The sequence below is a fragment of the Neolamprologus brichardi genome, chromosome 5, assembly GCF_056152115.1.
Source record: "Neolamprologus brichardi isolate AB-2024 chromosome 5, ASM5615211v1, whole genome shotgun sequence".
In the NCBI taxonomy this organism is placed as follows: Eukaryota; Metazoa; Chordata; class Actinopteri; order Cichliformes; family Cichlidae; genus Neolamprologus; species Neolamprologus brichardi.
Genome location: NC_142108.1, coordinates 14875001 through 14901819, shown reverse-complemented (window position 1 = coordinate 14901819; position 26819 = coordinate 14875001). Strand labels below are relative to the sequence as shown.

At 38.8% G+C, this 26819-nt stretch overlaps 2 protein-coding genes across 2 annotated transcripts in view; both read left to right on the top strand.

Annotated features, from left to right (window-relative positions):
- The window catches only part of col7a1 (collagen, type VII, alpha 1), a 59833-nt gene extending 40129 nt beyond the window's left edge, over nt 1-19704 (top strand). Inside the window, exons 89-115 of the mRNA XM_087841200.1 lie at nt 3989-4024; nt 4137-4196; nt 4311-4355; nt 4438-4473; nt 6610-6645; nt 6730-6789; nt 6905-7030; nt 7128-7199; nt 7424-7459; nt 7638-7697; nt 7801-7845; nt 8251-8286; nt 8406-8441; nt 8768-8824; nt 8945-9016; nt 10204-10275; nt 10348-10383; nt 10491-10571; nt 14479-14532; nt 14821-14874; nt 14968-15030; nt 15114-15176; nt 15319-15435; nt 16802-16879; nt 17648-17701; nt 17852-17900; nt 19694-19704. Coding sequence (XP_087697326.1) covers nt 3989-4024; nt 4137-4196; nt 4311-4355; nt 4438-4473; nt 6610-6645; nt 6730-6789; nt 6905-7030; nt 7128-7199; nt 7424-7459; nt 7638-7697; nt 7801-7845; nt 8251-8286; nt 8406-8441; nt 8768-8824; nt 8945-9016; nt 10204-10275; nt 10348-10383; nt 10491-10571; nt 14479-14532; nt 14821-14874; nt 14968-15030; nt 15114-15176; nt 15319-15435; nt 16802-16879; nt 17648-17701; nt 17852-17900; nt 19694-19704 — 1545 coding nt within the window. The remainder of the gene's footprint in view (nt 1-3988; nt 4025-4136; nt 4197-4310; nt 4356-4437; nt 4474-6609; nt 6646-6729; nt 6790-6904; nt 7031-7127; nt 7200-7423; nt 7460-7637; nt 7698-7800; nt 7846-8250; nt 8287-8405; nt 8442-8767; nt 8825-8944; nt 9017-10203; nt 10276-10347; nt 10384-10490; nt 10572-14478; nt 14533-14820; nt 14875-14967; nt 15031-15113; nt 15177-15318; nt 15436-16801; nt 16880-17647; nt 17702-17851; nt 17901-19693) is intronic.
- Nucleotides 19705-21864: 2160 nt separating this feature from the next.
- The window catches only part of LOC148102755 (uncharacterized), a 5879-nt gene continuing 924 nt past the window's right edge, over nt 21865-26819 (top strand). The window contains exons 1-4 of the mRNA XM_087840743.1: nt 21865-22041; nt 24832-24999; nt 25376-25558; nt 25642-26819. The exon at nt 25642-26819 is cut by the window's right edge and continues 924 nt beyond it. Of these exons, the coding sequence (XP_087696869.1) occupies nt 21873-22041; nt 24832-24999; nt 25376-25558; nt 25642-25670 (549 nt within the window). The 5' untranslated portion in view covers nt 21865-21872 and the 3' untranslated portion in view covers nt 25671-26819. The remainder of the gene's footprint in view (nt 22042-24831; nt 25000-25375; nt 25559-25641) is intronic.

The following is a 26819-nucleotide window of genomic DNA, read 5'->3' as shown; positions in this document are numbered from 1 at the left end:
GTTAAAAAAGTCTTTTTTGAGTATTTAATCTTAATTTCTCTCTAAGACCATGTGTTTTATTTTACAGTAGGCCGTGTCTCCAGTTTATGCTTTCCTATAATAAACTGGATATGGTGGGACTTTATGGTAATAGAAGAATTCAAGCTTCCTGTGCAAAGTGTCAGCTGTGTTAATCTGTTATATGACTAAACATCCCTGCACAAAAATGTTCTCATCATTATAAATTAAATCATTGACAGATAGTCTCCAGACCCTATTGTATGTTTGCAGTCGTTTTCCAGCTGAATGGATGACACAGACCTATACCTCTGCATTCATCCTTTTGCTTTCATCAGCATTAAAATCCTTGATGAATTCCAGTGTGCCACATCTATGGGCAGCTCTCAATGCTGAAGGCCAGGCTTTAACACAACCACCGTGGCTGACAGATGAGTTCACATGCGTTTGGTCAAATGCCATTCCTTTTTTATGTGCACTGTCTGTCACTTTAAAGTTAATTTGTTTTTTTGTTTTTTTTATTGATCTATAGATTTTTGTTCCACAGTTTTATTGTTTTTTGATTGGGAAATCAAACCCTGTGTGAAGTAAGACATCTTTGTATACCTGGAGTTTATTATTGACTTGTCGGGCAGTTGCTGTGCCTTGTAGTTTATTCTATTTTAACCACTAATATAATGATAAACCTAATCAAAAATGATCAACATTGGTATACTGTTAACGAATGATGGGAGACATCTGTTAAAGGGGATTGTTTGGCTTCCTTGTGTTGATTCTGTCAGTGAGGATGGAAATTAAGCCAAATTCTTGCAGATGAAAACTAAAAATGACAGAGAAGGACACTTACATAATGTTCCCTGTTAACTGCTTCTCACATTATCACATTTTCCACACTTTAATGTGACTTGAGTTTTTATTACTGATGGTTTGATGGATTCTTTTAAAAATGTCTAATAATGAAAAAACAGTGTACATTAATAGTTTTAATTGTGGCATAAGCTCTAATTAAACTGTTACTTTTTGTAATGAATTTCCTCCAATTCAGTCTCAGCAGATCTGACTTGTGTTAATGGCAGGCTGTTATGGTGTTGAATTTTGCCACCCTTTATAAGGGGTTTACATTAACATAGTGTACAGTCTAGAATGCAGTGTGTGTTACAGTGCTGGAATTAACTAATTTGTTTTTAAGAACAATACCAGCTGCTTGTTTTTCCAATTATTGAAACGCAGTGTTTCAAAATTCTGAGTTATCCTATATTTTAAAACATAATTTGGTTCTGTTCATTTAATCTCGAGATGCAAACATTCAGACAAACTATTGCGATGCCACATGCTTTTCAAGCCCAATAACTTGGAGCTTCTTTAACATAAAATATTATAAGATAAGATAAGATAACTCTTTATTGTCATTGCACAGTCATACATAGTACAATAGTACAATGAAATACGTCGGCACTACATATAACACAACACGACCCGATACGACACATCACAACGCAACACAAACAACACAACACAGTATAATAACTTAGTAATAACTTAGTAATAAATTTGCATTGATTAGGGCTATTGCCCTGTTGTAAAAGCTGTCCTTGAGTCTGTTTGTTCGGGACCTCAGCAGCCTGAATCTCCTGCCAGACGGCAGCAGCTTAAACACCCGGTGTCCTGGGTGTGTACAGTCCCGTAGGATGCTGCGTGCCCTCTTGAGACAGCGAGTGCTGTACAGGTCCTTCAGGGAGGAAAGAGGATGTCCAATGACTTTTTTGGGCCATATTGATGACCCTCTGGAGTGCCTTTCTGTGTGCTGTGGTGCGGCTGGAGAATCACACACCGATGCAATATGTCAGCACACTTTCAATGGAGCAGCGGTAGAAGACATTCAGCAGCTCCTTCTTCAGGTCCATTTTTCTGAGGATTCTCAGAAAGTGGGCACGCTGTTGGGCCTTCTTTAAACCCGTAGAGGTGTTAGAGCTCCATTGGAGGTCTGTGTCTATGTGCACACCCAGGAACTTGAAACTGGAGACCCTTTCCACACACTCGCCATTGATGCTGACAGGCTGCAGCTCAAACTTCCTCCTTCTGAAGTCAACTACCAGTTCTTTTGTCTTGGTGGTATTGAGGTCCAGGTTGTTGTCTACACACCAATCTGTCAGCCTCTGAACCTCAGCTCTGTATGCCGTCTCATCTCCCCCAGAGATGAGCCCCACCACGGTGGTATCATCTGCAAACTTGATGACTGCATTGTCCTGGTGGGTACTAACACAGTTATGTGTGTACAGAGTGTACAGTAGAGGACTCAGTACACAGCCTTGTGGAGAGCCGGTGTTAAGGCTGAGGGGTGAGGAAAGATGAGGCCCCACTCTAACTCTCTGTACACGGTCTGACAGGAAGTCTCTGATCCAGCGGCAGGTGGTAGAAGAAAGTCCGATTTCCAGCAGTTTAACTATTAGTCTGTCCGGGAGTATCGTATTGAAAGCAGAGCTAAAGTCAACAAAGAGCATGGCATGGTCTAAGGAGCTAGGAGAGAAAAAAGTTAAGCGTCTGGACTTCTTTAAGTTGCCTGAATTCAGAAGTGAAATGTCTTCAAGGAAACTTAAAGAAGTCCAGACACTTTTCTTTCCAAGCTCCTTAGACTACGATGACCTGGTTGACTGAGAACCTTCACAGACACATTATGGCATGCTTTTGAAAACATTATTAATTCAACGTTGTAGCTTCAGCGTATAGAAAACATTCAAAAAGCACCGGTATTGTCCGTGTTGCCATGAACTGGTTCACTTCCGATGCCCGACAACACTGAAGAAGATGCATTTAGTGAAAGACATGAAAAATAAAACGATTTATGAAATGGATTTGTTTTCATTTTTCTTCCTGAATGGTTATATTCATTCAGTTTCCTGAGTGACTCTGATAACCTGCTATATACAACTTGTTCATCTGCTCAGGATTTCTCTCCAACATTTGTTGTCTCTCACACACACACACACACACACACACACACACACACACACACACACACACACACACACACACACACACACACACACTCTTCACTTAAGGGTTGCGCTCACTCGCTTCACTTACAGAAATTTCCAGACTTTCTGTAACACCAGAAATCTCAAAGAAGATCATCAACAGCCCTCAATTTACTGCGGCAAGAAAAGAATGATCTACTGTACATTTCATCAAGTACAGTTCATTCAGTTCTGCTATAAAGTATCACACACCTAGAGAGTACTTCTATATATTTTACATAGACATTTTATGTTTTACTTCACATTGTTTTTGTGTCTTTTTTGTGTCCAGCTCACAACAAGAATGATCTTTAGCTGCTTTATATTTTAAGGTAAAAACAATGTGATATGAGAGAGAAAAGCTCAATGACCTGGTGATCTCCGGTGAGCAAGCAAGTGACAGCAGGGAGGAAGAACTCCCTTTTTAACAGGAAGCGATGCCTGTGTTCTGAAGCACAGTACTTTTGTAGTTTGTCTGTCACACTCCATAATGTGCTCCGTTTATTCCACTTTGCTTCCTTTATTCTTCCTTATCAGGGTGGTGAAACATGTTTGAACACCACAAATAAAAACAGAATTTTATTACGAAGTAACCTCTGGATTTAAGCATTTTTTGAATCAGTCCTTACAATCCAGTCTTTCTTAAATTGCCTTTAAAATATTGTTGTGTACAAGTGATAAGACACACTGGACTTGCATCTGCAGGCTTTTGGCAGTGAAGCTGAATAGATTTTCAAATGTTTTCACAGTCTGCTGTGCTATTCTTAAACAGTGAGTGTGCATTTGTTGGCTGTCCGTCCTGAAGACATTCTGGCTCTTAATATTTGAGAGCTAGAAGCAAAGATGATTAAGCTAATATGATACTTAATACCAAAGCTTTTAGGTACACGTTGGCATCTTTTAATGAACAACAACCCACATCATGCTGTGCAGGTAATTACTGTTATTTTCCTCCTTCTTCTGTACTCTGTACACAGGCTGTGGCTGGACCTCCTGGACCCAAAGGAGAGAGGGTGAGTCACTCCTATTGCCATTAATGTAGAAGTAGCTGCAGCATGAAGTGACGCAATAGAGCAGCATTTACGAATGCAGCTTACAGCACTTTCCTGGTTCTGATTGGTGCAGGGTCCTCCTGGTTTAACGCTGCCAGGCACAGCTGGAGAGAGAGGTCCAATTGGTGAAAAGGTGAGTCTGACCAAACTGCAAGCTCCCCCTCAGTGAGTGAGAGGGACAGACTGGAGATGTTAAGTGCTTTTTCATTAAAATTGTATATCTGAATGCACAACTGCTGTCATTTAGGGTAACAAGGGAGACAAAGGTGTTGCTGGCATCAAAGGAGAAAGAGTGAGTACGATAATGGGACCAAATAATGACGTACTTACCTATACAAGTATGAATGTACACAATGTGCTGTCTGTCTTACAAGGGACAAGCTGGTGAATCAGGAGAACCTGGAGAAGATGTGAGTAATCAACTTTCACTGCCCAACTGGATTTCAAAAAGTCATATTAGATTTTTTAATGAACTCTTAGTCATAGTGTTTATTGTTTTATGGAAGATTTGCAATGCTGATGTCAATAGTAGTGTGTAATTTTGTGTAGTTTCACATAAACAAATCCAGTGATCCATTGTAGTCGATGGTATTAAAGTCACAGTTTTTATTTTTTGGGAAAATTCATCAAATTTTGAACAGTTTGATTTGTTTAAAATGTCTTCTATGCCTTGATAAATATTAGTGCAAAAATAATAAAATGTATATTATATGCATATGTGTATGTAATAAGAGGAAAAAAAGTATTCAGTGCCGCCCACCTCATGCATATGTGAAATCAGTTTTAACAACTTGATAGCTGATTTACTCCGAAGTCAAGTTATATAATCATGCCTGAATCAGTTATTTTTCTAAAGCATATAAGAATGCCACGGCCCAGTTTGAAATCTGTATACCCCATCTCCATCAACAGGTTTTTTCTTGCCATCACATCCCCTTTAACCAGTGACATGATACAAGATATTTTATGAAATAAAAATAGGTGAAAAATTAAGCATAACATGTCATTTGAAATTGGAGTTTTCATTTAATTTTATTTATGAGATATGATCAACTTTGCAATAATTTGGTTATAGATCTTTAGGGTAGTGCAAACTAAATTACAACATTGTTTTGTTTTGTTTTTTTATTTATGCAAGTTTCAAAATTGTTTACACAGTCACAAACAGCGGGACAGAAGAGCACAGACAATAAAGACAGCAAAATAAAAATCAAAACCAAAAACAGACACAAAAAAAGGCAACAAACCCAACAACAGCATACACGGCCAGCACTTATTAAGAAATTACAACATTGTAAAAGAAAACTAAATGACCTCTTATGCTACACCTTTATGGCTCACTAGAGCCCACACATTGGGGAAACACTGGTCTATAGACAGTGTTTCTAATGTTACAGTCATACTAGAGAAAACCCAGGTTGGAGACAATTGTTGCACTTTGTGTAAATGCGTTTGCATTGTTGTTGGCTTTGAAATTGTTCCTTCCGAGTTGGAGCCCAGGTCTGTGACCACGCAGAGTCAGCTGCTGTCTTTAAAGTGACTTTGGTGTATCCAGACAGCAACGAAAGAGCAACAAGATGGAGTCGGTCTTCTACCAGTTTGTGATTGAATGGGGTCAAGTTAGCAATTACGCACCATCTGTTTGTGAAAATACAGTGATTAACTGAGATAAATTGGTGGAAATCTCAAATCTGTTGCTATCTGTTGCTGCCTACATACACAGGAATTCACATTACACAGAAAATGACAGTAATTACTAAACAGAATCTCATAGAGCTGAAACAGAAAAGAGTGACGTAATTGTTCCACTAAGGCAATTTAACTGTAAAATGACATAAGGCTTTTATACCTTGCTTTTATATAGAAATATAACCAGAATGCAACCAGTTGGAAACTAGATGAGTTGTATCTTATATTGCAAAGAGGCGTGTTACAAATATTTGTAAACTGACTTGGAGTGATTTTAGATATCTGGATATCTTGGACAGCAGTTATTTGCATTCCTTTTCCAGCGTGTCTGAGAGTGATTGAAGTCAGTCTCATTTGGATGTTATTTATTTGGAGAAAGTTTGCTTCCCACCACACAACCTGTGCAGCACCTTGCAACTGAATAGGGTCAGCCAACGGTTCTGAACCAATTAGCAACAAGCTGGTTGCTGCAACTTCTTTCAATCTATGACCTGAATCTTTCATCTGAATGCAACAAAAATGTCAAAGCAATCAGGGGCAAACACTGCTTTTTTCTAGTCACAAGGACATTGAAATTGCTATTCCTGTTTTTACTGTCTTTGCCCAGACGACTGTGATGTGCAAGATTTTAATGATTTGTTGGTTTTGAGGTTTTCAAAAAAACACATTAACGAACCGTTAACAACCTGAAACTGGAACATGTATGAAATATTTCTAAATCTGCACAATAAATTTATGAAATAGCAATTCATTCATTAATATTTTTCTGTTTTACTTTGGTTAATTTCCTGTTGATACAAATATGAAAAAGTAAATAACACAATAAATAATTCTTCTTTTTTCACAACTTAATTAAGGGGGCACAGGGATCTCCCGGGCCAAAAGGCGATAAGGTGAGCTTTCGTCATTTGGTTTATCGATTTTCCTGCAGTCTAACCACTCTGACAGTGACTGCTATGATAAAATGTGTGTTGCAGGGAGAGAAAGGGATAGGACTTGCAGGTCCTCCTGGTCGGAATGGGCCTCCAGGTTTAAAAGTGAGTAATAGCACACATTGCAGCAAAAGATGATCTATATTTTTATCTTTCAAATCAGATAGCGGGCTGTATCAGGCGCACCTCACTTGAGGGTGAAAATGTCACTGTGTTTTAGGGGGATCCAGGGATGCCTGGTCCAGCTGGTCCTCCAGGTCCTGCAGGGAAAACAGGAGACAGTGGGCCACCTGGTGTGAGAGGAGAAAATGGACAACCTGGACCTCCTGGACCCCCGGGAGAGAGGGTTGGTTCATCCACTAGGAGAATTATTATTATTATTATTATTATTATTATTATTATTATTATTAATTTAACCTTTACATCTTTGTTTTCACTCTCAGGGTCTCCAAGGCTTTGCTGGCCGTGCAGGAAATGTTGGTCCCCCTGGTCCTCCTGGACCTCCTGGATTGGCAGTAAGTTCCTGGTTTTTTTATTTACAAAGTACACTCTCCTGAGAGCTTCCAGTTTAGGCTTGACTGTTAATTGAGTTTTACCTGTTTTTAGCTGGATCACCTTTTTGTTGGGTTAAATTAAGCTCTTAAAATCAAGAATAGATCTGATTTAGATGGAGGAAGATGCCATAACAGACAAGAAGAAATTGAATATGGATTTATATGATCAATAATATGTTTTCTAGGGATCTCCTGGTACTAACGGGGTCAAAGGAGACAAGGTGATTCTCTCACATGCAGTATTTTATTTTCCAGCAGCTTAACCCTGGAGAACCCATGGGGTCAAATTTGACCCCATGGTTTCCCCAGTAAACCAATGGGGTCGGATCTGACCCCATGGGTTCTCCAGGGTTAAATGTGTATAGATTCTTTTTGAATTCATATATTTTCTGTTGCCAGGGGGAAACTGGTGTCGGCGTCCCCGGTGCGAGAGGTGAAAGAGGAGATCCAGGGCCCAGAGTAAGACACAGTGGCTGCGTTACTGATTTGTTAACTTCTCTCCTAAAATATATGAAATTAAGAATTGTGTATTTCTGCTCATCTTGTGTCTGTCGTGTCCTAGGGCGAGGAGGGTCGAGCTGGATTGGATGGGGAGAGAGGATCATCTGTAAATATCCAGTTTTTTCTTTATTCAGGAGCAGACAGAGCCTGTCCACCAAAGATCTCAATTTTCTTTTTAAACCAAAGGGCGATCTGTTTTGAGCTGTGAAGCAAAGAACACAAGCAAAGTCTTATTGTTATTATAGAAAAGCTGCCCTTCACAAGGTCACAGTACATTTCCTGGACTGTAAATTATTCAGTCAGTCGATCTTTGGCTTTTCAGTGCATTGCAGGTAGAAAGCGCGATCAGCAGGAATCTATTCTACCGATGCTCACTGTTTAATTAAACCGTGTATCCTACAGAGTTGTGACATTACATCATTAATGCAATTTGATGGGGCAGAAGCATCCACAGTCATTTTTCATTATAAAGCTGTTTGTAATGTGTTTGTGTGTCTTTTGTGTTCATTAGGGTCCTCCAGGGAATCGTGGGGCTCGGGGAGAGAAGGTAAATACCACTGGTCCTCTTTTTTTTTTTCTGTCATCATCCTAGCTACTTCCCCTGAGCTTTCTGCTCATGTAAAGTAGTGAATTAAATTGACACGCTTGAATGCAATGGCTTTTCAGGGAGACAGCGGGCCGCAAGGTGACAAAGGAGAGAAGGTGTGTACATTTTAATATCTAATAAGCAGTACCACTGCTCACTCTCTCACTCTGTTGATTGTCTGTTTGTGTATATTTGTAAAGGCGGCAGAGACAGTGAATGGATAAAGGACTAAATAAATCATGTCTCAGATGTGGCTGTTACTAAAAAGAACTCTTACAACAGATTTGGCTCCTTGAGAGCAGGAGGAATTTATAAATACATACAATGGTAATGACCTGTGATATTACAAGATGCATAGTGAAAGAAGAGACAAAAGGATAAAGCGTTGTGTGTTTGGCTTGGGGCTTATAGCGGATTCTTACAGATGTAGTATCACTTACAGGGGGACACTGTGCTGGTGGGAGGACCTCCTGGAGAAAAGGGCAACAAAGGAGAAACAGTCAGTGAACAACAAATGCATGACACCATTTACTGTGGCTAAATATTGACTTTAGTTATGATAGCGTAATATTTTTTTTAAAAAAAAACGTGTTCTGAATTTTACTGTTGTTGCTTTTAGGGTGACAGAGGACCCAAAGGTATACAAGGAGAAAAGGGGGTAAAAGGTCAAGATGGTCCACCAGGAGAAGTGGTAAGATGAATTAATTAACTGTTTGGTTTGAATAATGTCAGAAAAGCAGCCCATCAATTAAGGTTGTTGTCAGTTAAGATAAATAATTTATGGCAACTAGATGAAAGGAACTGCTGCATTTCAGAAGCTAAAACTATAGACTGTAAATAATAGATATGGACTTGCTTGGCTGAAGTTGTATGAACATCATCTTGTGCCTTATTTGTGGCAATATTTAGAGTTATCAGCCAGCACTAGAAATATATTTAGAAAGCTGCATCAATGTCACACACAGAGATACCCAAGATTGATAACATACAAATACAACTACAACTAGAGTAGTGGTTTACACTTTCGCGACCTTTGTTTCTCAGGGAGGAGAAAGAAATCCGTTTGGGATTGTGTCAGGAATGGCATCCGTTGTTAAAAGAAAAACAATCTGCCAAATCAAACATGTGGCGCAACCTGCTGTGGCGAACCCTCGTGAATAAGGGGGCATTAAAACTTCACAGCAGTGACTCGTCTTGGGTGTTGTGTAAAAATATCTGCACTGTAATCCATAATGCTTGTCAAATATTTGCCTAAAAAATGCACAAAAAAACATCTAAGGTAAAGTGTTAAACCCACTGGCACTATCTGGCCAAACCTTGTAATAAACATATTTTACCATGATGGAGGAGTAAATTAGCTGTTAGCTGCTTTTTTAATCGATCTAATCTTTTTTCCTTATTTTTAATTAATTGGACAGTTTGATTGTGATTGACTTGCTTTTAGAAGCAGTCTTAAGTGGCCATTTGGGGTTACAGCAGTGTTGAGTATGTCTGCCTATATGTTGTCTACTTAATTATATTTTTTAGGCCTGTTTGGCTACATTCAACAAATATTTGGAATTTTTGGTTGATAATGCCAGATTTTTGTATTAACTATTTTTTTGTTAACAATGTTTCAGCATTAAAGAATTTTTAGTGCATTTTTATTGTGTTTACTCTAAAGAACTGATCCATAATGCAAAATCATTGATGAAGTGTATGTGTTGGCCATGCAGGCTAAGATATTGATTTGGGATTTCACAGGAATCAAATCCAACCTTAAAATGATTTAAATATTGTTATATTGCCACAGAAAAAAATCAAAATCAAAATGCTACTGTATTGATCTGTAAGAAGATCAATATCTATATTTATGTGCATGTGTGTACTTAACATTAGGGTTTGAGAGGAGAACCTGGAGAACGAGGATCTACCGGTTTCCCAGGTGCCAGAGGACCTGGTGGGCAGAAGGCAAGCAACGCCGCTCATGGATGATGATTTTGTAGTAATTTCACTGCTGTAATTACTGTTTTGTCTCTGCAGGGAGAAGCAGGCCAACCTGGAGTACCTGGTGAATCGGTCGGTGTTTAGCTTCCATCACACTGCAGCTTCTTTATTACCTGTGTGTAGATTTGTCATCAGTTACAAAAAGCAGAGGTGATTTGTGGGTTTTTTGTGACTTTTAGGGATTACTGGGAAAAGATGGACTGCCAGGGCGTAAGGGTGAACAGGGAGAGACTGGTAACGTGGGAATAAGAGGAGTTAAGGTATTTTCAGTGTGTGTGTGTGTGTGTGTGTGTGTGTGTGTGGTTGAGCTGGTGCTCATTCATTCTTTGTGTTTTTATCCCTTCAGTGTTTTTCAGGGATGGGTGATGACAGTCATAACTAATAATAGCATAAAATTGATGCGATTGCAGAGGATTAGTGCAAATTGTGTCACACATATAGATACTTTCAACTTCTATTATGATGATTGATAGCAGAAAATTGATGTTTTACTCAACCTGGTGGACTCAATTCCCATTTCTATTTTACTTACTTCATGGATTTAAATTCAATTTGAAACAAAGATCAAAGTGGGAGGTGACACAGGGGAGTGAAGGCATGCTATGCTTTTCTTGTATTATAACCTTTATTAAAACGGCTTCAAGAGAAGCATGAAGACCATTATGCGCGGAGACAAGATATAGATCTGACCCGCAGTTATGTATGGATCAGAAAGAACTGTATAGCTATGAGTGGTTTCCCAAAATATGTTGTGAAATACTTGAGTATGTCATAAGGATAACAGACACTTAAAGAATACCCAATCACAATGACTGAAGATTCGGATTACAAATTACATGATTTTGAAAATAATATTGATCCAGACAGGAATGTGCTTAATGCAATAATGTTACATGCGAGTATTATACTGAGAATCAATTTAGGGATAATGTTGACTTAGGCAATACATTTTCATTAATTCATTTCAACTGTAGAAGCCTCTATAAAAGTTTTGTTCTGATCAATGATTTTTTGAATAATCTGAAAGGCAAGTTTAAAGTGATAGCACTATCAGAAACATGGATAGATGAGGAAAGGGGTTGGGACTTTCACATTGATGGGTATGAATTACATCATATAAACAGATCTAATAAGAAGGCAGGAGGTGTGGCACTTTTTGTTAATAGTGATTTGAAATGTAAACAGGTTGAATATATGTCTGTGGCTATTGATGATTTAATGGAGTGTGTGACAGTAGAAATAGAAATGGAAAGAAAGAGTAATATAATTGTTACTTGTATGTATAGGAGGCCTGGGACACTGATAGAAACATTCACAGATGTAGTAGAAGTTTTATTGAGCAAGGTAAAGGGAAACAAGACATTCTGTATTTGCGGTGATTATAATATTGATTTTTTAAAAATGTCCAATCATAAGGCATCATCAGATTTTCTTTGAGTTATTATTTGGAAGAGGGTTCTACCCTCTGATTACTAAACCTAGTAGAATAACTGAAAAGTCAGCTACAATTGATCATATTTTCATCAATTGCTTGGAAAGCAACATTATAAGTGGTCTTGTCATAAATGACATAAGTGATCATTTACCTGTTTTTGTTACTTTAGATTATAAAATGACACAAAAGGAGGAAGTGTGTGTCGACAGATATATAAGAATTAGAAATGATGACGCAATAAATAAGTTCAGGCAAGGTCTTATGAAAGAAGATTGGAATGAGGTTTATGTAGATGACGTCAATGCTGCATACGAGGCATTCTTAAATACTTATTTGGTTTTGTATGAAAATCACTGTCCACTGGTATTATATAAGCAAAAGAAAAAGAAAACTACTGGTAAACCGTGGATAACAAAAGGACTAGAAAATGCATGTAAAAAGAAAAATAAATTGTATAGAGATTATATAGAACTTAGAACAAAGCCTGCTGAAATGAAATATAAAGTTTATAAAAATAAGTTAGTATTAATTATCAGAAAGGCTAAGAAAGAGTACTATAATAAATTATTTTACAAAAACAAAAATAATGTTAAGGGTACGTGGAATATCTTAAAAAAACGTATTGGGTAATAAATATACATCTTTAAATTTACCTACTTACTTTAATAAGAAAAATAAGGTCGTAAGTGATATGAATGAAGTGGTAAATGAATTTAATTCTTTTTTTTGTAAATATTGGGCCTAACCTGGCAAACCTAATTAGAAAACAGGGTGATTCAGAATGGAAAGGAGACAGCAGAGTGGTACAGTCTATGTTTTTAGGGGAAATCACTGAAAAAGAAGTCATAGCTATAGACATTAACTATTATGTTTAGGGCAAAAAATAAAACACTACCTCTTAAGTTACAAAGTTTATTTGTATTGTGTTCAGAAAATGGGGATGGCAGAAGGAAGTTTTATTTTAAGCACCGGTTTGCTCGAACCACACAAAGGCAAATGTGTCCAACAGTCATAGGCATAAGAAACTGGAATTCTCTCAGTGATCATCTTAAGTGTTGTACAAATGTTTCTCCATTTAAAATCTGCTATAAGAATAAAATGATAAACCAATATGAAGAACTTGAAAATAATAGAATTTAATTGTAGAAAAATGATCCTTTTAGTTTGAGATTTAGTGGTATTGCTCATTGTTGAGTATATTGTTCTGTTTGCTTTGTTTTGTTTTGTTATGTGCAGAATATTGTCAGAGTGTAATTTTAGTTGTAAGTGCCTACTTGTATTATCACAGATAGGGGGCAGGTGTCAATAAGAATTTATTCTTCTTCCTGCTCCTTTTCATGCATGGAAACAGTTTTACTTTAATTGAAAGGAAGGTTGTGTATGGGAAATGAATTACTGCTGTAACATGTGTAAAACAAAAAAAAAAAACAAAAAACAAAAAAAAGACAGCAGGTGAAATACATACAAAAGATGCAAATCAAACATATTCACTCAAGGAAACGAATCGATTTGAGGTGCTTTTAATTTCTTTATATTCTGTTTCCCAGGATCCAGCTTTTCTTGCCCTATTTTAAAGTGGTATGGAGCAATAATTCTTTAGGCTTTTAAAGGGGCTTTTAAAAATTTGGGGGGGGCATTGGGGGCTTTTTCACTAATTTTCTGTCCAGTCCTTGTACCTAACCAATTCAAAGGCATGTTTTTTTGTTATGTTTGTTTGTTTGTTTGTTGAGTTACTTAACACTGACCTATAAATCATTCAAGCCTAAAAAGAGCACCAGCGCCAAAGCTGTCTACACATCACAGACAATTTATCAAAGAACCACTTTTAAATTTTAAGTTAAATTTAATTAAATGTAATTCATTTAATTTTAAAGACCTGACAAACAGTCTGAGAGATGCATATGGCCCTTCAGCTGATCCATCTGCTTTTCACTGAAGCCTCTCCAGACATGGTCTCATGTGGAAGGATGGCTGTCTAGAAGCCATTCTTAAGGAGGGGAAACAGGCTGAGGTATGCCAGATTACACAAGAACTGGACTGAAAATCAGTGATGAGAGGTCTTATGGAGTAAGGAATCCAAATTTGACATTTTTTGCTTCAAATTGTCAGTATGCACCGAGGAAGTCAGGACAGGTACAGCAACAAGTGCCCAAAGCCATACGTTAAACATGAATATACATAAATAGAGTATACTTAACTGACCTAAGTCACAAGCTCATGATCGTGAAGTGTGAATGTTGGTTTCTCTGTGACGTCCCCCCTCATTTGTGACTTGTGGTTTCAAAAGACTATTTTGGGGATGGTGAAAACAGTAAGCTGGATGCCAACAATAACAACAGGAGACATTTAGAAATGGAGATCACCCGAGTTCTCCATATGCATCTGTAGAAATCCAATCGAAATCAGAGGCATACATGCGGATTTACGGGAGTCAGAGACATTAGCTGCAGTTCTCAGAATGCGCTGCAGTTGTTTGGTCACATTTGCTTTTACATACTTTTACATTTTTATCTGAATACCCGTTGCAAGGAGAAAAAAAAGAAAAAGCACAAAGGTCTGCATCATATCTGTTTTTGTAGGAAATATGCTGCATTAGTGCTTGTTCATGTGCACAGTGAGTGCTCGGTAAAGGAACAGTGTGAGTGGATGGGCTTTCTGCCTTGCTGGTTTTTGCACTTTGTGGCTCACAAAAGATCTTTATGTCTGTCAGTGAAAAACTTTTGTGTTTCCAGGGTGACCGAGGACCCAAGGGAATTTGTGGAGGCGATGGACCCAAGGGAGAAAAGGTGAGTTTGTGAGGCAGAGAAACGGGAAATGGTAGAAAGAAGAGAAATAAAGATGTAAAGATGAACGGAGAAGTTGTTTAGTTATACTTAATAATTCTGAAGCTTTGTGTTTTCTTTTTGTTTTTTAAATAATGAGTTAACCAAATACATCATGTTAATATTAGTTAAAAGCTGATGGTACTTAAAGCTGCTTGGTGGTTACTCTGCTGCTGTTACGTGGTTACATATTACATTAGGTTGCACTTTGTATTTATGGCGTCGAGCATAATGGCTGTGTGCGATTTTCAGGGAAATGCTGGTGCCAATGGAAGATCAGGCCTACCAGGGAGAAAGGGTGAACAGGTATGCCTAATATTTGAAGAAATAAGTCATTGTGTGGTGTGTGGATGTCTTTGTGTCCTTTGTTAAGAGTGGTCATCATCATTTGTTTTGTAGGGGGACATCGGACCTTCTGGGGCCCCGGGGATCCCTGGAAAAGAGGGACTAGTTGGTCCCAAGGTTTGTGCTCTGCACATACTCAAGTTCCAGTTCCATATTCCAGTGCAAATGCACAGTGTAGTCATTTTTCTTTGTGGATGTAGGGTGACCGTGGTTTTGATGGGATTGCAGGACCCAAAGGAACTCAGGGAGAGAAAGGTGAAAGGGTGAGTTTCTCACATTACACATACAAATCTAAAATTAGAGTACTCCCTTTTGCCATGTGATGTACCTAATCTACAGATTCTGCACCACTGTTCATCCTCACAACAACAGAAACATAAAAATAAGTCTCTGTGTTTGACGTAGGGTTTACCTGGTGTACCTGGTCCTCCAGGTCCCAGAGGGGCAGATGGAGGCCCCGGCTTGACCGGCCCACAAGGGCCAGCTGGTGCTAAGGGCCCTGAGGGGCTCCAGGGACAAAAGGTGAATATTCTTTCTTTGGCTTCATGATTTCTATTTCCACACTTTGGCCACATGTTTTATGTACGAGGATGTAGGACTGTGATATATATATATATATTTTTTTAAATTATTTATATCACAATTCATTTTTACGTCATTAAGTGTGACTGTGCAGAATTTTCAGTAGAAACAAAAATGTGTATAACAGAAGAAAGAATAGACGAACGTATCACTTGTGTCACTGTTTGCAAAAAATAGCTGCACCCAAGCATCTCGAGTAATGTGGTGCCAACAAAGATGAAAGATGATGACAGTTTTGTCATAAAAATATGATGCAAGCTTTATATATAGAGAACCCTTTCTTTTTGTCTTTCTCTTTCATTGTGTTTAGTTTTTTCTTACTTTTTCTTCTTTACTTGACACATTTTTTGTTTTTGTTTCTGTGTATTGCTTCATGATGATTGACAGCTTGATGAGCCCTGTACTTGACTGGTTTGTCTGCTTTATTATCAAGGAAATAAAAAAAAAAAAAAGCTGTTGACAATGGAGCAAAACCAAATGTTGCTGATAGAGGCTTTTTTTTTTCAAACTGAGACACTGTTGTCTAGGCCTGTCATGTTATTTTCCTGTATATCAACACACTAATGTTCGTCTTGCTTCTTGTTCGGAGACACAGTAGAGACAGAATATCAGAACCACTTAGAGACATCAAACCTCCACCAAGGCAGCTCAGTTTCTAGCTGCCATTATGTAGGATTAGGTAATTAATAAAAAGAAAATAGACATTTTATGTCTATAAAAGACAAATGTTTGACCTTATTTGACCTTGAACATGTCAGAGGTGCAAAGTATTTAGGAATCCCCATATATCGTGTCCTAAATCCCTGAATGCTGTCAGTAGAAACAGTGGTAGTAAGAAACATAGTTATAAATAGGTCTGTAGAGCAAACTATTGGCATTGAAGCAGAGGTCAAAGCTCAAATGTGACTTGACATTTTAGGTCTTTACATGGTAGTTTCTATATGTTGACCTTACACACCACACACTAAGAATCATAGAATAAATAAATCATACAATAAATCCTTGAGCGGACCTTGAAGACCTTGGTAGATGTAAGCCAAATTTTAATGGATTGTTAACACGACCTCCACATACCTGCAAAGTTTTATTAGAATCCAAGCTATCACATTTATAGTCAGAGTGATGACACTCAAAGAGGCATGCAAATGCTACCAAAAACGTACCCTTCTTGGCTGAGGTAATGACAGCTTTTACTGATACAAGCAGATGCCGTTTGTTTATCATGTGGGCAATGGACAAGGTAGTTAGGTGAATGCTTTCCACTGTGGATGTACTTTATATTAATGTTGTTTTGCCTGTGCGTCAGGGGGAGAGAGGTCCAATTGGCCCTGCCGCAGTTGGTCCGCGTGGTATCCCAGGAATCCCGGGGGAGCGAGGAGAGCCGGTCAGTAGTCAAACATGTCTCTGTCTGTTTCTTGATTGTGCTCTTGGCCTCCATTTTTGATGTTCCCTACAGAATGCTGCAATAAATGTTGTCATTCCTCATTCAAATCATTCTTCAAGAGTTCAGTATGTTTGGATTTGAACTCACTCTTTCTAGGAATTGGTCACCAACAAAATCCACCTTATAATACCTTATATCACATTTGTGTTTCCTGACAGTAACGTGTAATATTTATCCACAAAAGTTGAATTAAACATGATACATTATAATGCCTGGCAACCACCTAGCAATTTTATTTTAGCTTTTATGCAGCTAAAACACTTTATGAAAGCATCCCATCATTTCAAGTTCATGACAATAACATCTCATTTATATGCACAAAAGTTGAATTATGCATGCCTAGCAAACACATTGCAACGGGCTAAAATGAACCATTTTAATCATATAAACATCTTCAGCTTCTTCTTTTCTTTTCTTTTTTACTTTTCTAAATGTGATTAACTATATTACTTTGCAAGCAGCATAAAGTAAACACTGCTGAACAAACAGTTTTGTAGAATTGGCATATATTAGTTATCACTAATTATTAGAGGTTCCCAAGAAATACTAGTCCTGTGTATTAAGAGCTTATGTCACTATTGGTGATTTAACCTTCCACTTTGACTGTGAAGTTCTTTCATGTGTGGCACCTGGTCTCACTTTAATGAATTAATGCGCTGCAAGCCTCTCTGTGGGTCATATAAGTCCTAATACCTGTCCATGTTGCAGGGAGACATGGGCCCAGATGGAGCCAAGGGAGACAGAGGAGAGGCAGGCATGACGGTCAGTGCTTGATCCTTACCGCAGGGGCGTAATCCGAAGACATCAAACGATACACATGCACGCACACACACACAGTTTTACTTGGAGTGGATATCGGGGTTGTCTTTGCTAAGTGTGTTTTGCCCTGTTTCTTTCTTATTTTGGGTTCAGGAGGAAGAGATCAGAGAGTATGTTCGCTCAGAGATGAGTCAGCACTGTGGTGAGTCTTACATGCACTCCCTTTGCTAATTTATATCAGCGTTGTCCTCAAGTCGAACTTCAGATGTTAATCACAGCACATGAGTCACAGCCATGGCTAAACTTTGAGGAAATATAATTCCATCAGAGCGGTTGGAAACCGTAGTGACCGTACTTGACTGTTTAAACTGACCTTTATTATTCCCCTCTCTTTGTGCTTCCTTCCTGTCCATCTGTCTGATGCTCAGCGTGTGGAGGTGAGTGAGCCATTCAACTGCAACAGAAAAAAAAAGCTGACAGAAGGGCTATGATTTTAGCATGAGTCACAGTAATATAGTGTAACACATATGTCACTATGGATAGATGGTGACATGGTATCTGATAAAGACAAAAAGTACATTTTGTCTTGTTTAGCACCTCAACTGCATTCGTTCTGAATAAGTGGGCTGCATGAAGGTTTAGACTATATCTTGTTTCCATGTGCATTACCTCTTTTCCTTTCTTTCACTTCCCTACAATGCTGAGAGTGAACAACATTAGCTAAAATAAGGATAAAAAACAAAATATGCTGGCAACATTAGCAAGGAAGCATACACATACTCAAATATACAGTATAAATGGTGTGTTCTCAGGCGCTGCAGATAGTAGGTCCACATTTTTGCTTACTGGCACTTAAAAAAAATAAAACATGTTCTAGTCGTGTGATGAATATAGGCTTAGAACAGCGGTCTCCAACCTTTTTTGCGGCACAGACCGGTTTATGCCCGACAATATTTTCACGGACCGGCCTTTAAGGTGTCGCGGATAAATACAACAAAATAAAACTAGTACCGGTACCAAAAAAAGAAGATTTATTCTTAACACACGCTGAAAAGACCCAGGAAAACCGAGTTAATGATAAAAACGATAACAAAATAAAGCTAAAAACCGATAAAAACCCTGAAAACCATACATTTCACACCCGAGCCTCAACTCTCGCGGCCCGGTACCAAATGACTCACGGACCAGTACCGGTCCGAGGCCCGGGGTTTGGGGACTGCTGGCTTAGAGTGCAGACTTAGTGCTAAGTAGTTAGTACTGAAATTGGGTTGACATCAATTGCTGACTCAGCCACTGCAGAATATTCAATGTTTACTTTCAAAAACTCCTGGATTTTGTTCAAAGTATGTTTTGAGTCATTGCCCATCTGTTCTGTGAGAATCCGTCCTGTCAGCTTTGGTGCATATGGCTGAATGTTTCCATGTGCAGTAATGTGAACAGGAAAGTACACGCCATGATTCACTAACTTGCAGAACCACCTTTAACAGCACTAATCATTTTCTGTATGACTTTACTAGTCTGCAGCCTGGTTGTGAAGGACTTTCAGTTCACTCTTCTTTACAGTGTTGCTTCACTTCATTGCGGCATGTGGCGTCTGTTTATGCACAGTGCTGTTAAGGTCCCACCACAGCATTTCAATCAGGTTGACTGGGCCATTGCAAAATCTTCTTTTCCTGCTATCCTGTTGTCGATTTTATGCTGTGCTTGAGATCAATGTCCCACCATTTGACTCACTTACACTCAAGTTTTAGCTGTCGGACAGATGGTCTCACATTTGGCTCTAGAATACTTGTGGTTGACTCAGTGACCGTAGCGTGTCCAGGTGCTGTGGCCACAAAACAAGCCTAAATCATCAGCGCTCCACCACCGTTCTTGACTTGACGTGTATGAGGTGTTTTTGGTGATAAGCTGTGTTTGATTTTCTACAAACGTGACAATGTGTATTATGGCCAACATCAGCGATTTTTTCTGTTTTTACGTATGTGGTTTGTTCAGGTTCAGCTTAGCTGCCATGCTTGACCTTGGGGTGAATTTGCTTATAGGAAAATGGTGGCATTGTGTTAAAACACATCTGAAAGCTCCAGACGTCAAAATGTACGCCTTCATAAATGTGGTCACACTTACCGATGATCAGTTACAACAGTGCATTTGATTATCAGCACCTTGCTGCTACTTATCCTCTTAATTCCTGTTGAAGCAGTAATGATGCATTTACTTTATCAGAGGACTGAAAACTTTCTTTTTGACTCTTTACATCTACTTCCAAATTCACCCAGCTGCCTCTGCCTTCTGTCATGTCATCAATAAACAATGACTCAGTGTCCTTGGACCCTATTCATGCTCATGCATCACCTTGCCTTTCTATTGTTGAGTTTTATAAATGGTTTGCAACTTCTGGTGAATCTATATTTTTTCCTGTGAAGACTTCTGTTTACGGTGATAACAATATCCCCATTTCTTGGAGAATATTCTTCAATTAACTAAATGTTGTGACGATGTTTTTCTTCAACATAAATGAGATATTGCACTTATCAATCACTATTATCTTGTGTGGCTATGCTTGGCTTTTAAATAGTCTAGCCCACTAGTATGTTCTTTTTGTCAGTATGCACCAAGCTATTTATTCTGAGACTCCTAACAGTGGCTGGATAATTGATTTGCTTTGTTTTTGCAAGCATGCCCTTTTTTATTTGCATTGGGAGCTATTTGGTGCATTGTGGCCACTGCTGCCTAATGTAAATGCCACACTTGCAATCATTTCCAGACCTTTTCCTGCATAAAAATAGGAAGAAATAATGAAGAAATGGTTTAGACCTGGTCATGAAACTCTTTTTAACATTTGAATTTTGTTCTCCAAGTGTAATTGGAGAACTTGAGTCTTTGATAATACGATACAAAATAAGATAATGTATAAAAATTGCTGGAATTTGGTCATTGCAGAAATCAGTGCACTATTTTTTTCAGTCCCTCGGAAAAAAAATGCTTGAAGTCTGCACCTTAAGCCACCATGAGCAACAAGGTGTTTACTGAAGTTTTTTTTAACAGATGATGGTATAAATAATATCAGTGGTTTTCACGAAATAACTTTACTGAAAGTTTGTTCGGCTTCTTCAGATAAATCTTGAAAAAAATCTTTCATTTTTGTCCTGTTTGGGGATTTTTAATACCTGATTTATTATATTTCTGTAAAAGTAAATAACATGGAATATGCTAAAGTAAATGAATCAAATGAAAGCTGATGTGAACCTCCACTGATAAACTTTCCCAGAGTTTGCACTAATGTGTTTGTTGCTCGAGCTGTTAATCAATGCAAGACCACATCAGTGTTATGAAGCAGCACCCGCATGAGATAAGTGTTGGTGAGGCAGGCTGTTAATAAATACAGTATGCAAGTTTGAGGCCAACACAAAATTTACCTCATGTTTAGCTGATGTATTATTATCTAAGAAATAGCTGCATGTTTAATATTGAACAACTCTGTAATAGTTTTAGTTTACAGTCACTTTTGACTGGAGTGACACAAGTCTTTATAGCACTGACTTGAGTCCTTAAAGGATTATAACCAGTTTTTGTGAGCTTTTCCTACAGTGACAAAGTCTTGCAAAAACTCAATGAATCCTTTAAGCTGGTGTCTGTGTTGGAATGGTGGAATGTTTTTTTTGGTACTTTGGGGTTGTTGTTGGCTTATGTTTTACTACCAGAATGTTCTGTCCTCTCTTTTTTTTCACCATTTTGCTTTTTCAACCCCCCTTTTCTCCCTTGTGTAACATTTTCCCTGTCCCTCTTGCTTTCTGAATTTTGCCTGTGCCTGTCTCGGTGTCCCTGTCCTATCTGGCTCTCCCAGGTTCAGGTCCGAACATTCGGTACCCGCCAGTCAGGGCTCTGCCTACACCAGAGCAACAATTGGCGCTGGAGGGTGAGTGTTTCCTTCCAGTCTGTCCATGTATCTGTCCTAACAAGCACATTTAACTGGTCGTCCTTTATTTGGAGAACTCTGAGCATTTGGGTGGTTTTCTCATCAAGAAAACAGAGAACTCCATTTCTGTTCTACCGACAAAATAATATATACGTCTGATTACATAAAGAAAAATACAGTGGTAGAGTATGGGCCTTGTTTTACTGAGGTCAGTTATTTTCAGACCTCATTCAGTCCAAAAATTAGAGGTTGTCATTGATGTCTTTGATGATCCTGCCTGATGCTGCTCTTCTTTCAGGCCGTGAGCTGCACATGGTGGTAAATACCAATGACCCAGACTACGAGCATGTCTACTCCGTCGAATCCTATGACGACCCCTTGGAGGAGATGCTCTACTTCACATCTCCCTCGGCCAACCAGAGTGATGGTAGTTTCTGTTTTACACTATTTCCAGTGTTTTCCTAAAGTAACATGCTTTAGTATCGTAGACATGGGTGAAGAGAGAACAGTATCCTTCAACTTCTCAGCTTCAGCAATAAATTAACATTTTTGGCCATCATGACTGAATATAACCACATTATATAATGGAGTGATGATGTGTCAGCTGATAGCTTTCTATGCATTCACTTGGCAAACTTCATAGAGAGCACAGTGATCAAACTGCATCTATTCTGCCTAAAGTTGCTCCTGCAAACCTATTGGAAACCCATCTCACCAACTCATGCTATGTCTGAATTAATCAGTGTCATGGTCTGTTTTTTAAGCCTCCATTACACCATAGTAAAAACAGGATGGCAGTCTCTCTGTGACTAGGAAAAGTCAGTGGTTACCAAATGATTTCACTGAATTATTTTGTTGTTGGTGACCGATTGCAAGTAATTGTGGCAACCAGTTTAGATTGCAGGAGAATTGCACAGGTCACCTCACTGGAGGCAACGTGTTTTCAAAAGTTTTGTCAAACAATAGCGGCCTAACTCAGACTTACTGCAACCTCTCACAGACAGATCGGTGAAGGTTTGCAAATACTCACTGTCTAATTCTTGAAAGCAGACATACTGCCAGTGTGTGGGTGGTGATCTTGAAACTGTTGGAAGAGTTGCCTCCAAAAGTGAGATCTTCTGCTTTTTATTTCAACTTGGAGGATTGCAGTTATGCACTGGGGCACCTGTGTGTCATGTCCCGTAGTTAGAAACCCTTGCTACTAAGGGTGTCTTTAAATTTGTTGTCTTTATTTAATTGATACTGAACATTGACATTGACATTATCTTGAAGTTAAATGGCGCAGCAGATTAAATAGTGGTAACTGGTTACTTCTGGCATGTTAAACTGTTTGTGTTACGTTTGAATTCATCACTTGTGTCTGAAGAGAAACCATGAGACTGAGAAAACTGTGCACATTAATTTAAGCTGTGATTTGATTCTGATTCTGCACCATCACAACTGGTATAGAGATCCAGAATACGCCTTAATAAATACCTTTTAGGATGTATACTGCAAGACATTTACATCAGATTGCAACATGTTTGCAACTGTTTGCAGTTTATCACAGTTAATCGCCGTAATATCAGACAAAAATTTCATGTAATTGTCAATTTGACTCAAACTAGTAAAGATTAGTTAGACTAAAGCTGCAATCATAGTTCAACAGTGATAGCATTATCGCAGTCTGCTGGCAGTTCATGGATAATGGGTCTGCTGGCAGAGAGCATCCACTGTTGATGAAGGCAGTGTTCAAAGTATGTGGCACAGCTGGTTTGTGGGCTACTCTCACTTGTGCTGTTTTTGGTCCGTCAGACAGCCGTGGAGAACAGTGAAGTTATAACATAGAAAACAAGTGTAACTCCGTCTTTTTATCATTTTACTGTCTTGACGCACAGACTTAGTCCCCATCTTTGAAACAACCATTTCAAAAGCAAGGAGGTCACAAATCGCTGGGCATAGTCGCTGTAATTTTGGTCTTCTGTTTTTTCAAGTGTGTAGTTAGGAAGCACTCGGTTTAGAGAAAGTATGGGATTGGGAGAATGTGGCATGTTCTATAGAGCACTTTGAGTAATCCGGGACACTAGAAAAGCACTATATAAGAATCAGTCCATTCACTGTTTGAACAGGGTTTTGTCATATTACTTTTGCACTGTTTTGCATGTTCTCGCACATGTTGTTATTACATGGCTTGATTAAGGTACACATTAGGCTGACATCTGGGGCCAGAGCTGAAACTGTTCTGGGCCAGCACAGGGCCAGCAGTGTGTCTGCAACTGGCACATGGCTGCACACAAATTACACATGGCCCACATACTGCAAAGACTGACGGCCCTTTGGTGGCCCAGATCAGGTTTGCCGGAGGTAGCCCACACATGGGCCAGCACAGGACCACCAGTGTGTCTGCAACTGGCCTTGTGCTGGCCCATGTGTGGGCCACATCTGGCAAACCAGATCTGGGCCTCCAAAGGGCCGTCATTCTTTGCGGTATGTGGGCCATGTGTAAGCACATTGTGTGGGCCAGATCTGGGCCATACCAATTTTGCTATGTGGGGAGTAGCTGACATCATTGTGTGGCTGCATTGACAGTGCCATTTGGTCACAGTAGTTACTGTGAGGTACAGATCAGGTTATAGGGTTGGCATTCAGAAAGTTTGGTCTACAACACATCTACAGTTCAGGAAATTAGCACAAAAGTATAAATCCCCTGTAAGGAACCGCTGATGCTGTGCTCCGCACCTTATGCTTCCACGCCACAAAATAAAAATTACCGCAGGTGGATTTAATAATCTTCATTTGACTATAGTGGCTGTCATTATACTTATGAAAAAGTCACTTTTAGTCAGTAACTATGACCCTGACCTTTGCCAAATGTATTATATGTGCTACACAATTTTCTGTTTCACGTGTTAAACCCAAAAAGGCATGCCAAATTTATGCTTTGAAGCCATAATTGAGTTTGTGCTGGTGAAGCAGCTTATCTTATGTGCCTACTTTTCAATTTGTTTTTATTTCATCATAATGAGACTCTATTGCCCTTGAGTATTTATCACACAGCCTACTACAAGCCCACACCATCCAGAGCCTGTGACCTGTCATGTTGACAACATGGATTGTTCAGTCTTTGTCCCCCATTATCATTGTTACCATTGTGTTTAGAAATTTTCTGTTGACCTTGTCTGTGCTGTTTGCTGTGTTTCTTTGGTGTGTCTGTGTGTGTCTGTGTGTGCGTCGACAGGTGAGGTTGACAGAAAGAAATCTGAGAAAACAGTCAGAATTGAACCTAACAAATCAGCAAGTGCTGACGATCAGGCAACAGCTGATGGTCAGGAAGCAGTCAAAGTTACACATCTGAAAGCAGCCAAGTCCAGAACAGTCAGGTCCAAGAGGAGAGTCAAAGGGGAAGGTAAACCAGCTCATTCGTCATCCTGTTTGGGGATTTATTCATCCTTACTACTGGCCATCTGGTGTCTGTCTCTCTGTGTATGTCTCTGGGTGCATTGGCTGCTCTGCTGTTGTCCATTTTTTGTTTTTTTAAGGGTGTCATACAGTATTATTAAAGACAAGCATGCATCCAACAAAATAAGGCAAAAACAAAGAAGCGTTAATATGTTGCTTTGGAAACAAGAAGTGTTGAAATAAATAGATTGGCTTGACAATCTCATGATCTTGTTTCCTGCTGCTTCTTATTCCCACTGATCCTGTTTGCCTGGGCTGCCTTGGTCTCGTTTTCTTTGTGTCTATATATGCACAAGTTTTACATGTATGCATGTGTTCTGCAGCTCCAGCAGACCCGTGCTTTCTGCCCATGGATGAGGGAAGCTGTGGAAAGTACACTATGCGCTGGTATTTTAACAGACAGGCTCAAGCCTGCAGGCCCTTCATCTACAGTGGCTGTGAAGGAAATGACAACCGTTTCCTTCACCTGGAGGAGTGTGAAGAGACCTGTCTTGGGGAGGCTGATGGTACAAATAGAAGCAAGACACAGACACACTAGTTTAAGTCCAGTATATAATGCAAGCAAGCTAACAGTTGATCTTTTGTGCAGGTTCTCCTCCCTTTAAGACAGCGAGATGATTGTGGCCCACTCGTCCTCCGCCACAGGATGATAGGCTTTTGTAGATCACTATGATGTCAAATGTCGGTGGTTTTATTTTTGTTTATTTATTGTTGTTTTGTTTTTTTAACCCAACCAAACTTTACCCTGCTAAAAAGGGAGACCGCAATGCCTCATAGGTCTGTTTTTTCTTTTGCTTGTTTACCTGACTTTAACACATCTCAGTTTAACTATTCCACCATACCACAGTATTGAGTGCAGTTCTTGTGGCACACTGCTACAGTATTGATACTAAACTGCCAAACTCATCGTACAGTGGAATAACATCTTGCTGCTTAGGAAGGTTACCAATTTGGTGAAGCTCAGTATGTTTCAGTAACTTGCAGGTTGTTTGAGGGAGGCTGTTGTTTGCAGGTTGCAATCATTATTCATCATTTGCAAGATGCTTGCAGTTTCACTTATTACCTGAAAGAAATTGCTAAATATTTCACATTAAGTTAGTTTTTTTGTTTTGTTTTTTGTTCTGATTTTGAAATTTAACACCAGAAAAACAAACTGCAATCCTTTACAAGCTCTGTTCATAGAAACACAAAAGGACCAAAATAGAGGATTGTAAACAGTAAACATATTGGCAAACATTGTGTCTCTCTCTCGCTCTAATACAATGCTAAAAAGGCACAGTTCATTTCAAACTTAGAGAAAATACACAGGAATAAATGACGTTATTTCAGAAAAACAAAAACAAGGGGAAAAAAGCTATATGTAATTTTTCTTTGCAACGCTGAATGACTTTGTTTTAGACGACAGGACAAACAGCATCTGTTATGAACTTCACTCTAATGGTAACTACACAATGCTGTGTAATAAGGTGCAGGTGTAGTTGTACTCTATTTCCATCTATGTACACACTGTTTAACTGGCTCTGTGCTATTTAGCAAAGAAGAAAAAGTTGACACCGGTGTAGGTTCTGGAAACAAAAGGCGTTACCTGCACAAAGTAACAATATTTTTTGTGAACTGATTTAAAACACTAAAACCATGAACAGGTTTTAGTTAAAAAAAAATGTCTTTAAATCCTTAAAGCCTAAACTTTGAAATAATTGCTAAAACATTCAAAGTTTTTTGAAAATCCATCCATCCATTCTCTTCCGCTTATCCTTGTCAGGGTCG